The sequence below is a fragment of the Triturus cristatus genome, chromosome 3_2 (assembly GCF_964204655.1).
Source record: "Triturus cristatus chromosome 3_2, aTriCri1.1, whole genome shotgun sequence".
NCBI classification, from domain to species: Eukaryota; Metazoa; Chordata; class Amphibia; order Caudata; family Salamandridae; genus Triturus; species Triturus cristatus.
Genome location: NC_140584.1, coordinates 832,518,082 through 832,533,616, shown reverse-complemented (window position 1 = coordinate 832,533,616; position 15,535 = coordinate 832,518,082). Strand labels below are relative to the sequence as shown.

At 44.3% G+C, this 15,535-nt stretch overlaps 1 protein-coding gene across 1 annotated transcript in view; it reads right to left on the bottom strand.

The window, feature by feature from the left end:
• SERPINF2 (serpin family F member 2) overlaps nt 1–15,535 on the bottom strand; it is a 248,280-nt gene that overhangs the window by 65,957 nt on the left and 166,788 nt on the right. Inside the window, exons 7-9 of the mRNA XM_085649072.1 lie at nt 13,206–13,409; nt 12,546–12,688; nt 11,153–11,357 (exon numbers count right to left, since the gene is read on the bottom strand). Of these exons, the coding sequence (XP_085505198.1) occupies nt 11,153–11,357; nt 12,546–12,688; nt 13,206–13,409 (552 nt within the window). The remainder of the gene's footprint in view (nt 1–11,152; nt 11,358–12,545; nt 12,689–13,205; nt 13,410–15,535) is intronic.

The following is a 15,535-nucleotide window of genomic DNA, read 5'->3' as shown; positions in this document are numbered from 1 at the left end:
AGGACATTGTCTTCCGCAGCGCAAGGCTCACCCGGGCGTGGGCAATGCCAAGGGAAGCCCGTCATGCCTGTTGGAGCCTAGGCTGGGCTATCCCTCTTGGCCCCTGCATGAAGGTAGTGGTGATTCTGGTTGGGACATTATTTGAAGTTGGATTTCTTTTGCCATCTAGTTTCTGACCACCCCACTTGAAGCTAACCCAAGTCTGTGCTTTATCTTACTGGGGTGTTAGGTCGCTCACTTATTTCTTTTTGCAATGCTAAAAGGAAAAATACACTGGGATCCAAATGGCATTCACCCCACCAGTGAAAAGCACTTCAATCGATTGTATACTGGACAAGGCCATGGGGTAATAAGCACGGAAATTTTGCTTACAAAGAGGAGGCTTTTGTTGGATATGGGTACAATGCCCCTGTTACTGTCACTGAGGGGAATTTAGGATATTCTCTTCTCGTGGTTTCGGGGAATAGTCCACTCAGTAATGGTGCAAGTGGCGGTAAAGCATCTTCTGTCTCTGTTGGTACCTCTTTATACTACCACTTTATTCTCAGACCAAGCATCTAGTTCCCCTCTCCCAGCCTACAAGAGAACAAACGTGAGTAATCCGCAGCAAACAAAAGACATTACCGGGTACAGCAACCCAGGCCAGTCAGACCGAGGGTGTGGTTGCAGTCCCTTTTAGCAGCGTACTTTCCACTGCCTTTTCTCCCCTGATAGGGGCTTTGGGGTCTACAGCTTCAGCTCAACTTTGTGCTGAAAGGGCCATTGACATTTGGTGTAATAAAATCAAGGAGCTTCCCATGCTGAACTTTCCTCCTCTAATTGAGCAGCTGAAAGCTGCTGAGTTATAAATTGCATCTTGGTCTGACAAATGCAGTGAAGCGGAGTTTACCAGCCAAAGGACACATTGTCATAAGTCTCTTTCTGTACTTAGCTCTTACATGGTAGCTCTGGGATTCTGCCCACTCCAAAAGCATCTGAAGGGACCTCTTTTATTTGGCCTGCCAATAGCCTGCCGCCATGAAGCCAAGGGTTATTGTCTCTTTTTGGTTGTGCTCTTATGCATCAGGCGAGACTAGAACAAACTTGATGGGGAGCGGTGTTTCAGCAAGATCGTTTTTGCAGGGGAATTCGCGTGATGAGTAGCACCCTGGTGCAAATCATCCCAAAATCAATCTCCCACAAGCAGCGTACCCCTATGTGGCTATTATGACCGGTGCACACTTTTGTGTAGGGGGCAGACTTAGTCCAAAGAAGGGAGTATATCACTTTCTTTGTACCTGAGGCATCAGTAAATTATTTTTCATTCCCGTCCTCTTCAATGGGAGAGATCTTTATTGTTTCGTTTTAGGGCTGGCACTGTGGTAAAGCTTTTGAACTTCCCAGGATTTGGTGGCTCCTTGGCGTCAATGGTACCGGTTTTCCCTGTGATGGACTATCTGACCAGGCCATAATGCATTTCTTTTTGCCAATTTTATAAAATTTATTTTATCCTCTTTATTAAGTCAATTTTAAAATCCCTAAGGCTATGCTAGTGTCACTTTTGGATAATTTGCTGATTTTATAGCACTGACTCACCCAGGCTTCACAGGACTCGGTCCTAAAAGCACACCGAACAGCTGCCCCTGCGCTGTCAGCGGACTCCCAAACAACCACGGCGCCATTGCCGGCGTGCTGATAGGCCACGCTCCCTTGGAGGCCACGCCCCTTTCCTTCCTCCCCATAAAAGTATGTGTCTTTACCGTACGCGCAGCAGACGGGCGCAGCGGGCGCGCCGTTTGCGCGCCGAAGGCGCGCCTAAGGCAAGCCCGTCTTCGCCCGTCATCGCCAAGTCATCGCCTCTCGCCAGCCCCCCTGCTCAAACTCGGACGGCATACTATTATGATAAAAATCATCTCCTTGCACTTAACCCACGTCTACGCTGTGACAAGCTAGAGGGCTGCATTGGACAGACTGCTCTTCAGTGTAATTCCTGTAACTTAATTATATCTGAACCGAGACTACCTCGACACAGAGCCACCAGAAGGAACCACTCCTTGCTCACAATCTCTCAGCTTAATGTCAGGTCCCTGGTAAAACACCATTCTGAGGTATATACGCTATTGACAGACGAGAACCCAGACATACTGTTCTTGAGTGAAACCTGGCTCAAGGATGAACTAACTAGCATCCCTAATCTTACGCTACCGGATGGATTCTCTATGACCTCCATTAATAGAGACTCTAGGGGTGGCGGCATTGCCGCCATCTATAGAACATCATACACTTGTTCATTTGTAAAGGAAGATATTACGGGCTGTGAGTGCGCTCGTGTTAAAATCACCACTAGCCCTCATTTTTCCCTCTCTGGCCTTTTTATCTATAGACCCCCGGGGCCCACCTCTAAATTCACAGAGGAATTCCTAGAGATAGCCCATGCTCTGCGCTAATTTCAAGATCTTGGGGGACTTAAACCTCCATTTCGACTCCATCTCGGATCCGACCATCAGTAATCTCCTAGCGGACCTGACAGCCCTGCAGCTGACCCCTCTTATACAATCCCCTACTCACTCTGCTGGTCACCTACTCGACCCGGTTTTCACTAATATTCCGGAAGCCAGAGCAGATCCTCCTAAACCCATGGGATGGACTGACCACTTCCTTGTCACATTTGTGATATCGGCCGCTATCCAATCCAACAGGGCGTCGCCCGCCTCCTGTCTTAAACGGCCCTGGCACAAACTCCAGAATTTGGATTTTCCTGCCAGTTTAGGAGAACCCAACTTTGAAATCACAAATGACATTAACACGTCATATGCCGCCTTTCAGGATTGGATCACCAAAGGACTCGACACTATCATACCAGCCAAATGGACTAGAGGACGGAGCACCCCCTCTAACCCATGGTATGACGAGAACTTGAAAATTCTTAGAAAGGAATGCAAAAGAGCGGAACGTTATTGGAGGAAAGACTATAGGGACAAGGACAAAGCTTATTATTTGGCCACACTCAAGTTATACCATAAAGCTATACGCACTGCTCACGCATCCTTCTATGCCAAGGAAATTGACTCCAGCCCCAACCCCACGAAAACAATTTTTAAACTGGTCCAAAAACTACAAAACAGTGGCAACCTTGCCTCGTGTATTTCCTTCACTCAGCAGTGCGAGGACCTCGCCACTTTCTTTACAGAAAAGGTGAGGAAGATTTACAACACCTTCTCACATATCCCTTCTGACCGCACTAGCTCCCCCAATTTCTCATTCAAAGGTTCCAGGCTCACCTATCTGCCAGCTATCACTCTTGAGGACCTAGCTAAATTCTGCAGAAAGGTGAAAACCGGTGCCCCTTCAGATCCCATGAGACCAGCCCATTTTCTAGGAGCTCTGGACTTCTTTCTTCCCTCTTTGGCCACGCTCCTTAATCTCTCCTTTTCATCGGCCACAGTACCCATATGTTGGAAACAGGCCTGGGTCACTCCCATTATTAAAAAACCCAATCTAGACCCCACAAAGCCGGAGAACTACAGGCCCGTCTCACTGCTCCCTTGGGTGTCCAAATTAGCAGAAGCCCATGCGAACACCGTACTCACTGACCATATGGCCAAAAATAAAATCTTGGACCCCTCCCAACACGGGTTTAGGCCTGGACATAGTACCGAGTCCGCCCTTCTTTCCACCACTGAACACCTCCGGAGGATTATGGACACCGGTCAGAGTGCTGCGCTGATATTGCTCGATCTCAGCGCAGCCTTTGACACGGTCTCCCATAATATCCTACTGAGCCGCCTGGAAAGCATTGGGATCAGTGATCTGGTACTTGAATGGTTCCGATCGTTCCTCACGAGCAGATCCTTTCGCGTGTCAGCCCCCCCATTTATCTCCCAATCACATGCTATCGGCCAAGGAGTCCCGCAGGGCTCTGCCCTCAGTCCATCCCTTTTTAATTTGTATATGCAGCCTCTTGCGGCAGTGGCCAAAGAATGGGATCTCACGCTGGTGTCGTATGCCGATGACACACAGCTGGTAATCACCCTCACTGAGGTGCCCTCTACCTCTGCCACAAGATTTAGGGATGGGTTGGCCGCAGTCGCCAACTGGATGACTGCAAACTGCCTACAACTGAATGCAGGGAAAACCGAGGTGCTACTTCTGGGCAAGAACACCAGTTGCTGGAATGATCACTGGTGGCCCCCCTTGCTGGGCCCCATCCCCCCTCCCAAATCTCTGGTTAAAAACCTAGGAGTATGGCTGGATTCCGCGCTGAACTACCAAACTCACACCAAAAAAGTAGCAGCTACATGCATTGGGCTGTTGAGAAGCCTCAACCCCATTCTAGGCTTCTTTGACCCCAAAACACGGCAGCTCATTGTCCAATCCACCATCCTTGCCCGGTTGGATTATGCGAGCGTCCTATTATTAGGCGCTAACAAAGCCGAGACAACCAGGTTTCAGCGAATTCAGAACTCAGCGGCCAGGGCAATTGTAGGCCTTCCCAGAAGGTGCTCTGCTAGAGCCACCATACAGAGACTCCACTGGCTTCCTGTGGAAGCCCGCATTCAATTTAAGGCCCTTACCATTGCTTTCAAAATCCTTAAAACTGATGGCCCCAAACTCCTCCGATCGCTGCTAACACCTTACACCCCCCAACGCAATCTTCGTTCCATGGGTCAACACTTAGTAGTGGTCCCCCGCACGAAGCTCTGCCGTATCGGGGGTCGCTCCTTCAGACTATTGGGAGCAAAACTATGGAACTCCCTGCCCCTCCACATCCGCCGCCTCGACAATCTGTCCGCTTTTCGCAAAGCAATAAAAACTCACCTCTTCCCAGTTTTGTAGCCTCTACTCTCCCTACCCCCCCCCCCCCCCCCAGTAGGTTGTGCTATGGTTCTTAGCGCCGGGACGCCCCGTTGCTGGGGCAGCTGTCGCGCTCAGCAAACCTATAACACATAACACATAGTGCAGGAATGCTTTGTATTTCCTTCAATTTTTAAATATCTTGATGTCTGTTACAGTGTTTGCTCATTGTTCAGAGCAGCGGTAAGGTGCAGAAAGTCAATAGATTGCTATGTGCAATAAGACTTTTTTCCTTTTTAGGGCCTGATTATGAGTTTCACGGTGTTGGAATGGGCCACCATGCCACCACCCCGCTTCCACACCACCAAACTCATTTGCACACCGCCCGCCAGATTACAAGTTAATTCATGGTTTGGTGTGCAGTGCTTTTGACAGTTCCAAGACGGTGCCTGTTTCAAAGGCACCGCAATGGGAGCGCCAAAGCACGTTCCTGCATGGCATGGATTATGAAGTCCATGCCATGCAGGAACTGTGGGTGCATGCATACGGGGGAACGTCATGTGAACCCTGCATGCATCCACTGGCCCAGAGGCAACAGAGGGCACTGTAGGACCCCTTTAGTTTCCGCACAGCCATGAAAACTGTGCCTGTGACGAAACACATAATATGCTTCCTGGTGCCACAGCAACACCACCAGGATATTGCTGGGGCAGCCCGCTGTGCAACAACTGAGGGATCAAGAATACCCGGCGGCTGCAACGGTCCTGTGGCGATGAGAACACTGCACTCGTAATGCGGCTGTTGGAACGCCAGTGCAGCGGTTCCTGCCACACCACCGTGAGTTTGGCTATCCGATGGCCCACCAAACTCGTAATCAGCCCCTTAGTCTTTAATGATATCAATTGTGGGAGTTGCTTTGAGAAAGCTATGTTTATTCTGGCGGGATTGGGCAGGAGAATCAGTCAGTTTAGTGTATTTGGTGGATTTTTATTGCTTTTTTTATGATGCTGATTGGTTATTTTATATATGATCTTATGTGAATGTATTATATGAATGTTTTCATTTATGAATAATTTCTGGGCATTTTTTTGCTTAATTTCAATTAATACATAAACAATTCAAATAACAAATATCATAGCACAAACACTTACCATAAAATAAATACAAAAATATTTAAAAAATGTAACTATACATTACCAATTAATAAATTATTTATTAATATAAATGATAATAAAAAAATACCCCCAAAAAATATTTAGTTCCCAACCAACTCAGCCCAAAAAAGTAGCACAGCAATTAAAAATACTTATGTAATATGCAGAACGTAAATTAAACAGTAGAACAATTTCACAATTATCGATAACATAATTAATTTACAGTAAGCAATCGAATAATAATGTAACACAAAAAATCAACATTAAATTAAATTCAATTTAATGTTATGTAATTTCCCACCTTATTCCCCTACAAACCCAGCAGCCCAAACTTAAAATATAACTAAAATAAATCAGTATTAAACAATTTACATAATTGATAATCAATTAAATAATTAACAATTAATAAATAATAGTACATTAATACTTAATGGCCTTCCCACCCTGTGCCTGTACAAACACAATAGCCCACACCTAAAATATAGCTAAAATAAATCAGTATTATTTTTTTTTTCCATAATTAATAATAATTAATTGACAATTATTCCTTAACTTCCCACCCCATACAAACCCAGCAGCCCATGCCTAAAATATAACGAAAATAAATCAGTACTAAACAATTTACTTAATTAATAAATTAAATTATTCATTAATAATTATTCATTGTCAATTATTTACTTAATTACCTTCCCACCCTATACCCCGACAAACAGCAGCCCGCACAAAATATAAGGAAAATAAATCAGTACTAAACAACGTAGTCAATTAATAATCAATGACATAATTAACCATTAATAATGGTTAATTATTACTTAACTTCCCACCCTATACCTATACAAACCCAGCAGCCCTCGATATTTTGTCTAAATCTTGGTATTACAGAACTAGGGCTGCTTCCCAGTTAGGGCTGGGGGAAGAGGTTGAAAAGGAGGAGGAGGGAGGAAGAGTAAGGGCTTGTTTGTTTTCTTCCGTATATCTGCCTCTTTGCTGTCTGCAGAGTGGATCAGAGTGTATGTGTTGCTGCAGATTGTATTCCTGTCCACCTCGAAAAGAAAATCCACGGCTGAAGCCTTGAAATATTCTGTATTGTCTGTAATTTTTCAGTTGAGTTTGAATTCCTAAGGATCTAGCTGTTGCTTCACTGTCCTTAAAATTTTCAAGAGCTGAGTCAGCCTTCTCACTAAAAAGGCAGGAACCATCAAAAGAAAGGACAATTAAAGTAGATTGGACATCCTAGGTGAATCCGGAGTTCCTGAGTGAAGCATGTTGACGAATTGATACAGATGTATCCATGGCTCTGGCTATCGAATTGTCTGTATGAAAGTCTGATTGGATAATTTGCTTGTCCACATGTAACCAACTCTGACAAGTGTACTTTAAGATCTTCCAAGAGTTTAGGAGTGACTATGTGGGCAACATGTAATATTCCACAAGCGTATCTTCCAAGTAAGTGGCGCTGAGAGATTTTAATGCCATGCCGCCTGCTGAGAAGATTTCTTTGTGAAATGCTACATCTTTTTAGCACCCTGACGTGGTAGACAGAAAAGATCCTGAGGTAATTTTCGATGAGCAGGAGGCCTGAACCCCAATACTTTTGGGAGATGGATGAGCTGATAGAAAGGTAGGTTTAAGTATTCTTCCGACTAATCTAGAGAGACTGCTGTAGAGGTGGTTGGTTTCTCCCGGACCACCATAACAGGTTCAGTGAGTGTCTCATTGAATGGGAGAAGAGGGTCTGTGATGGACATTTGGCCCTCACAATCTCTGCATGGTTTGAACCCGCATTTGTTCTGTTGAGACATTTTTATGAAAACTGCACCTAAATGTGAATAAAGTCGGAGAAGTCATCGAATAACAATTCCCTTTTTCCTGAGGAGAGTTAGTCCGGTATGCGTTGATGGCGTGGGAAAATGGAATCTGAGGTCAGCATGCCGAAGGGGTGCTTTATGGCTTGATTGATGTCATGTGGGGACTCGTGCACAGCCAACTTGGAAAAGGCACCCCCCCCCTACCTGTGTGGGAGATCTATTGGAAATAAGGTTCTAGATCCAGTCTGGCACCTGGGATATTCAAAAGGTGAGGAGTCTGCAGATAGATGTTTCCATCAGAAATTAATTTATATTGACCGGTGAGATCCACTGTTGAAATACGAAATTACCCAAGTTCAATATCCAAGGCATATGGGTTGTTCTTTTTGTATGAGTATAAGTAGTAGGCAGGAGGGCATAGTCTAGGGTGGCTGTGGAAGCTATGGGTTGCTCTTGTTGTACAAGTAGCAGGCAAAATGGCATAGTCCAGGGTAACAATGGAACCTATGGGTCACTAGGCAGTCTAGAGTGACAAAAGTACTATGTCTCAGTCTAGGGTGGCTTTTGAAGTTATAAGTCACTCGGCAGGCTAGAGTGACAATGCAGCAGGTGTTCTCTTCACGGTGTTCATGGGGGTATGAAACTCTGGTTGTCATAGTCTGGAGTGACTGTGGAGCTATTTGGCAGGCTATATTGTAGGATACAAAAAGGGACTATGGAAAGTCAATACCAATTATTTCCCGTCCAGGATGAGATGCATCTTCATGTTATTCTCAGCCCATTGGTCAACTTGATGTGCCATTTGCTAAGAATGTCTGCACTGAAAGCTATGCGGTCAACTTTGTAATATGCATTGCAGAAATGCAGACAAACTCAAACAAGTATAAGGCAATACCTAGGTGCATCCTTAAATATACTTTCATAAACACACCTTCACATATATATGCTGTAACAAATTGGATTATTATTTGCAATGGGCGGCTACCCGTCTCAAGGAATAATCACAACCCTTGTCAGAGTGAACCCTCAAAGTTACTAAAATAACCTGAGCTCAACCTCAAAGTAGCTATGGCAAACAGAAGACGGGCTAAACTTAGGGCAATGTGTTAAGTATTTATGCAGCGCCAAAACAGTGATGAAATCAAAATGGAAAACAATAAAAATCCCAAACTGAATTAGAAAAAAAGAGTAAAAATCAGTAAACAAAAAAACACCACATTGACAAAAATCCAAAGGGAACCAAAGATAAGATAAAATATGATTTTTTTTTTACAGTTTTAAGTAGGAATAACACCAAGAAACACAACTGCCAATGACAGTCAATGGTTGAAGTAGACTGAGACCTAGGCGCAATTTGGCACCAACCGCCATGAAGCGCGAGTGGGATACATCAACCATGTTTGTCTTGGTTAAAGAGCCAGTCCACCACAGGAGTCCACTTCTGAAGACCTCAAGAACCTCAGGCGAGGCACTTAGAGACTTACAACATGTCAAGCAAAGGCCAACAGCAGGGTCCCGTCGAGGTCCAGTTGTCACTGGCCAGCCGGGTAGTTGCAAGAAAGGCTACTAGCTTGATTAGTAGCCCAGCTTTGTGACTCATGTAGTCCATGTCTTTGTCCGGGGTACAACAGGGAGCAGATCCAGTTCTTCAAGGCTCCTCTCACGTCACAGACAGCAGGTCCAGTCCTTTTTTGATTTTCAACAAGTCCAGGAAGTGTTCTGAAGTAGGTGCCCGGAGATGCCATATTTATGTCTGACATAAGCTAGTCTCTAAGAATGACTCCTGGGCATGCCCTAACCAATATGGTAAAATACCACGGGACTAACCCTACCCACTTTGGGCATTTTCAAGATGGCAAAAGTCGTCAGCCACACCAAATCTGGTCTCTGGGGGCTAAGCGTGAGTGGGTGGGAAGTGTACTATAGTAATCCTAGGGTCCTCCCACATTTAACACCAAAATCCAGTTTAAAGCAGACCTTTAGCCCCCAAAACCCCAGAAACAGAAGTCTGATTGAACAAAAGCAGGGTTTTGTAACATCCAGACAGTGGATAAACACAAATCATCCTGGCATCCTATTCCTGTGCTTTCAAGTGCACCCCCAGTGTTATGTATAAACCCAGCTGACCTGGCATGCAGGATTCCACACTCCAGCATGATTGGACACTGTACATCAGAAAGGATGCTCACCGCTCCCACCCTTCTGCTGACCTCAAAGGAGTCATCCCTCCCAATCACAGTGACCTATTGTGTAGCTCCTGTGAGGAATTCCACACCTCATTCACACCAATTCAGATGCTTGTTCCTGGCTGGAAGAAGTTGGAGAGCAAATGAAAATTAGCCTCAAGAAACTTCAGGCAGGGAAAATACATTTTTCTAAAAGTTACATCCTTAATAATTATAAAAAATCCAACTTCAACTTTGAATTAGATTTTTAATAACTATTAAAGATGACAAGTGACATTTAACTTACAAGCTCTGGGTGCATTTTGTACCATATACTAGGGACTTATAGGTAAGTTAAATATACCAATTAATAATATGCCAATTCAACCATGTTTAAATGAGGAGCACAGCACTTTACTACTGGTTAGCTGAGTTGAAGTGCACAGACTTCTAAAGCCAGCAAAAATATAGGGTTCAGTAAAAGGCAAAAAATACAGAGTGACCATACAAAAAAGGTTGATTTCCTACACATTCACACAATATATTATCTCATACACACTCTTATATACATTCTCCACATAGCTGTACGTACACACTACCATATGCAGATATATAGACCAAACACACTAACACCCTTCTATACACACAAATAGGGCTTAGTTTGTAAAATAAGTGCTTGGGTGCAAACGCTGGCTCAAAGGCCGTGACCGACATTATTGAAAGTTGGGATGCCAAATACCAATGCCGCGTAGTCTTAAATCCACTTCATGACTCTTTAATCCACCACCCTGTACTCCCTGTCCATTTATCTCACTCTTCCAGGTTCTTTTTCACCCCTGCTTTTCTTTTGTCACAGGTTTACTTCTTGTTTTCTTCTTTCTCTCCCTCCCTTTTGTGTTTTTATCTCCTTTGCTTTGGATTAAAGTCTATTGAGAAAACATAAGTGCTGGTGGACCCCGCCTGCAACCACCAACTCAAATTAAACACTGCACACAGGCCAATACACAACACTTCACACACCTACATTCTTCACTGCACACAGGCCTATACACAACATCTCACACCCCCACATTTTTCTATAAGAGACTGCCTGCAAGTACTCAATCTCTCTCTCACTCACTCACTCACACACACACACACACACACACACACACACACACACACACACACACACACACACACACAGGTGCAATTAACATGCTAACCTACCTACACAAATACTACACACATTAGCTCCGACACATGACTTTACCTAGTCTGGTGAGTGCTTGGCTCAGCTCTAGCTTGAAGTCCAGTAGGAGTCGAGGGACTTTCAGCAGAGTTGGGGTCTCCCTCCCGAAGAGGCCGTACAGCTCTGTTTGGTTGAATTCATCAAGAAACTTGGAGATTTGCAAATCAAAACTGTTCGGCAGGATGACAATAAGGCTCATGTTCCCTTTGAAGGGCAAGCGGGCAACCTGGAAAAGCACAAGATGAGAAAGGTTATCTTCATCCACTTTCTCTGAGAGTATAAATGCCCAGGCAATGTCCGCATGTGGAGCTATGATTTAAACCATGACCTGCATTTCAGTGGGTAGCACCAACTACACTGCATGTCATGGGTATTTACTTCTAAGATTTGTGTGAATGGGTTTCAGCATTAGCACCTTGTGCCAAGGGGTATCTGCACCATATCTGCAGATAAAGGGGGCTCTGAATTGTATGTTACAAAATAAATAAGTCAAAACTGAATTCCACCACCTCACAAAATGCAACAGACGAGCTCAGATTCAAGCATTGGTATTAGACACGAAGTTGAATGAATGGACATCTCACCCCAACTAGAAGGCCGTGTCATTTGGGTTTCCACTTGATGTTGAAATTGTTTTCAAAACACACATTGACAAGAAAACCCAGCGTTTCACAACAGGAGAACAATAGACCCTTCCTCTATGAATCTGACTCTATAGAGTGACTGTTGAAGTCATGGTACTCTCCTACCAGAATGGGGAAGATGGTGACACCAGATAAATCAACTATGACTATATTCCTCCTACCATGAAGAATACTTCTGAATTTGTTACTTCTGACAAGGATGGCAACAGGCAATAGTTAAAATGTTGAGGTTTGAAGATGCCTGGAAATAGTCTCAGAGAATGGGGTACTGCTCCCTATGTTGGACACAGGAAAAGGGGCCATTCGCAATGGCTTTGCCCTCTCTTGAGCTGTTGTTTACAGTGAGGCAGAGATAGGGACCTTGCACAACTACCATGCTCTCTCATGAGTTGCTGTTTATAGCAAGATACAGTGAGGAACCTTGTACACCTGCCATGCATCCTTTTGGGTAGCTGTCAAAAGCAAGACACAAAGAGAGGGACCTTGTGCAACCTCCTTTGCCTCTTTTGAAGCTCCTGTTTACAGCGAGATACAATCTTGGATTGCTATTAATAACAACACTCAGAGACAAGGACCTCACACAATGATCATGCTCTCTCTTGAGTCTCAGTCTGGAGTTCCTACTGAAACGCTGATTGATGCTTTAATCCAGCCTCACTGTATATAATGCTTCCTATAGCACGGCAGTACATTGGATTAAATAATTAATATAAATACTTCTTTTTCTCGTTTGTTTCCTTCACCCTAGCCCAAGCCCCCGAATAAGTTACCTGAGCATCCGCATGATCCCAGTTGAAGTAGCTGAGAGGATACTTCGAGGCTCTCATCATCTGTACAGGGACCATTAATTGGTCACTGAGGTAGAATCTCTCCTCAGAGGTCTGATTGGGGTCAAATTTGTTGATCCAAAACCCTATGAAGAGAAAGTCAAAGAAAGATAATTACATAATTACTGCTCGCAATATGGAAGCCCAGCAGTGGCCATGCCTATACATATCCCATTTTCAATTTCTGCACCCCTTTGTACTTTATACTTAAAGACCGGGGTACTCAACCTTATTCCTCGAGTGCCACATGAATACCACATTTTCAGCCTATGGAATATTTTTACATACCATTAACCAAAAATTAAATCATTAGACATAATCAGTGCTATTCCTGAAAATCTCTGGCCCGTGATTCATTTCTGTCTTTTTTTCTGTCCACTGTTTGCTTTACTAAGCCCTTATCTGAGCCATGGCTCCTGCTACTAACCTCTTCCATATGTAACCTTCTGCCACATTGTTTCCTCTCCTTTACTGCAAAACACCAAAAGGTGCTCAGATCAGATTTCTGATCACTTCTGCGTGACCTTGCTCCAAATCGACATGCTGGATGAGTGAGGGACCAATGAGAAGAATGAGTAAATTTCCTGAGCAGACATTACGTACCCTTGAAGTGCATCGCATTGAGGAGAAGCAGCACCAAATCCTCTGGAATCTGAGAGAGGAAGTGTGGGATCTGGCCTTCCGTCACTTCCTTCACCCAGCCGTTGATCATGTTCAGATTGTCTTCGGGGCTTGGGCCAAGCGTCACTGGCTTTGCCCCGTAGAAATAGTTGGAGCGTTTCTGGAACCCTTCCTTCACCTGGAAACCTTGAAGAAAACATATCTGTTAGCAGACCTTTCTGGTGCCACAAGATTTACCAAGCATCATAAATTTGCTGAGAGACTAAGACTTGTTTCCTGTAATCTCATTCTCAAAAAAAAAGGCTGCAAAGTGTAAAACACTGTTGAAGTCGCATAAATCCCTGTCGATTTGGATGACGTTTTCTAATGTGATTTGACCTTAGGCCTAGGGAATGCTTGCTAAAACACGTGCCAGGGGATTCGAAGATTTAACAACCCCCTTGGAGCCACCAATCCTGTATTCCATCAGCCATATACCAATGCCTTCCTCTTTGAAAATGGAAGAGGGATGCTGCGCAGCAATATTTTCGAAATTATTGAAATCTCCTTCAGAGTGCATTGGAGAAATCCTCCTGGTTACAAAATTGTCCATTAAACACACCGTTATGCCCGCCTTTACATCAAGAAGGATTAGTGAAGCCAATAAGTTCAGCTTTTGCAACAATTGGACACACGCGAACAAACCAGTACACCTACAAGCACCCATTTTCATGAATTCTAACAAGCATCCATGGACAATGATCAACATACTTGTAGGCATCAGTGCTTGTAGATGAACAGTTATACACAAACCTATGCATCAGGAAGTATCAGTGGAGCACAGGATGATGTGCCGGAGGAAATATAATGTGATGCGGATAAGGGGCACATGATACTATATCAAGAGGGGTGCACAAGAGGAGCACACGAGATGCACCAGAGAAACGCTAGCACTGCACATCACAGAAGCCCTAGGTGATGAGCCTCAGGTTAGCTCTGCGTGATGTACCTCATGAGAGCACTTGGCAATGTGTACCATGTGATTATTTGTGTTGTGCATCAGATGAGCCCTGGGTTTTTGCATGAGGTGAGCACAGGGTGTTGTACATCAGCAGAGCACTGGGCAATATACAATTCATGGGCAAAGAGCTATGCGCATCATGGCAGAGTGGTGCTATGTTCATCTGGAGCACAGATGTAAGTACAATAGGGGCACATGGTGTTGTTCAATGGGGGGGGATACATTGCACAGCAGGTGGACCCAGTGATATCACAGATTTCTCATGTTGTAGTTGGACACAGTGATATTAAAGAATTCTAATGCTGTAGGTGGGCACATTGATATCAGAGAATTCTCATGTTGTAGGGGGGCACAGTGATTTCAGAGAATACTCATGTTGTGGTTGGACACGGTGATATTAAAGAAGTCTCATGTTGTAGGTGGGCACAGAGGTATCAGAGAATTCTCATGCTGTAGGTGGGCACAGTGATATCAGAGAATTCTCATGTTGTAGGTGGGCACAGTGATTTCTGAGAATACTCTTGTTATGGTTGGACACAAAGATATCAGAGAATTCCCATGTTGAAGGTTGACACAACGATATTAGAGAAGTCTCATGCTGTAGTTGGACACAGTGATATTAAAGAAGTCTCATGTTGTAGGTGGGCACAGAGGTATCAGAGACTTCTAATGCTGAGGGTGGGCACATTGATATCAGAGAATTATCATGTTCTAAGTGGGCACAGTGGTATCAGAGAATTCTCGTGGTGTAGTTGGACACAGTGATATTAAAGAAGTCTCATGTTGTAGGTGGGCACAGTGATATCAGAGAATTCTCTTGTAGGTGGGCACAGTGATATTGAAGAAGTCTCATGTTGTAGGTGGGCACAGAGGTATCAGAGACTTCTAATGCTGAGGGTGGGCACATTGATATCAGAGAATTATCATGTTCTAAGTGGGCACAGTGGTATCAGAGAATTCTCGTGGTGTAGTTGAACACAGTGATATTAAAGAAGTCTCATGTTGTAGGTGGGCACAGTGATATCAGAGAATTCTCTTGTAGGTGGGCACAGTGATATTGAAGAAGTCTCATGTTATAGGTGGGCAAGGTGATATCAGAGATTTCCCATGCTTTAGGTGGGCACAGTGGTATCAGAGAATTGTCATGTTGTAGTTGGACACAGTGATATCAAGGAAATCTCATGTTGTAGGTGGGCACAGTGGCATCAGAGAATTATCATGTAGGTGGGCACAGTGATATCCGAGAATTATCATGTTCTAAGTGGGCATAGTGGTATCAGAGAATTCTCATGTTGTAGTTGGACGCAGTGAT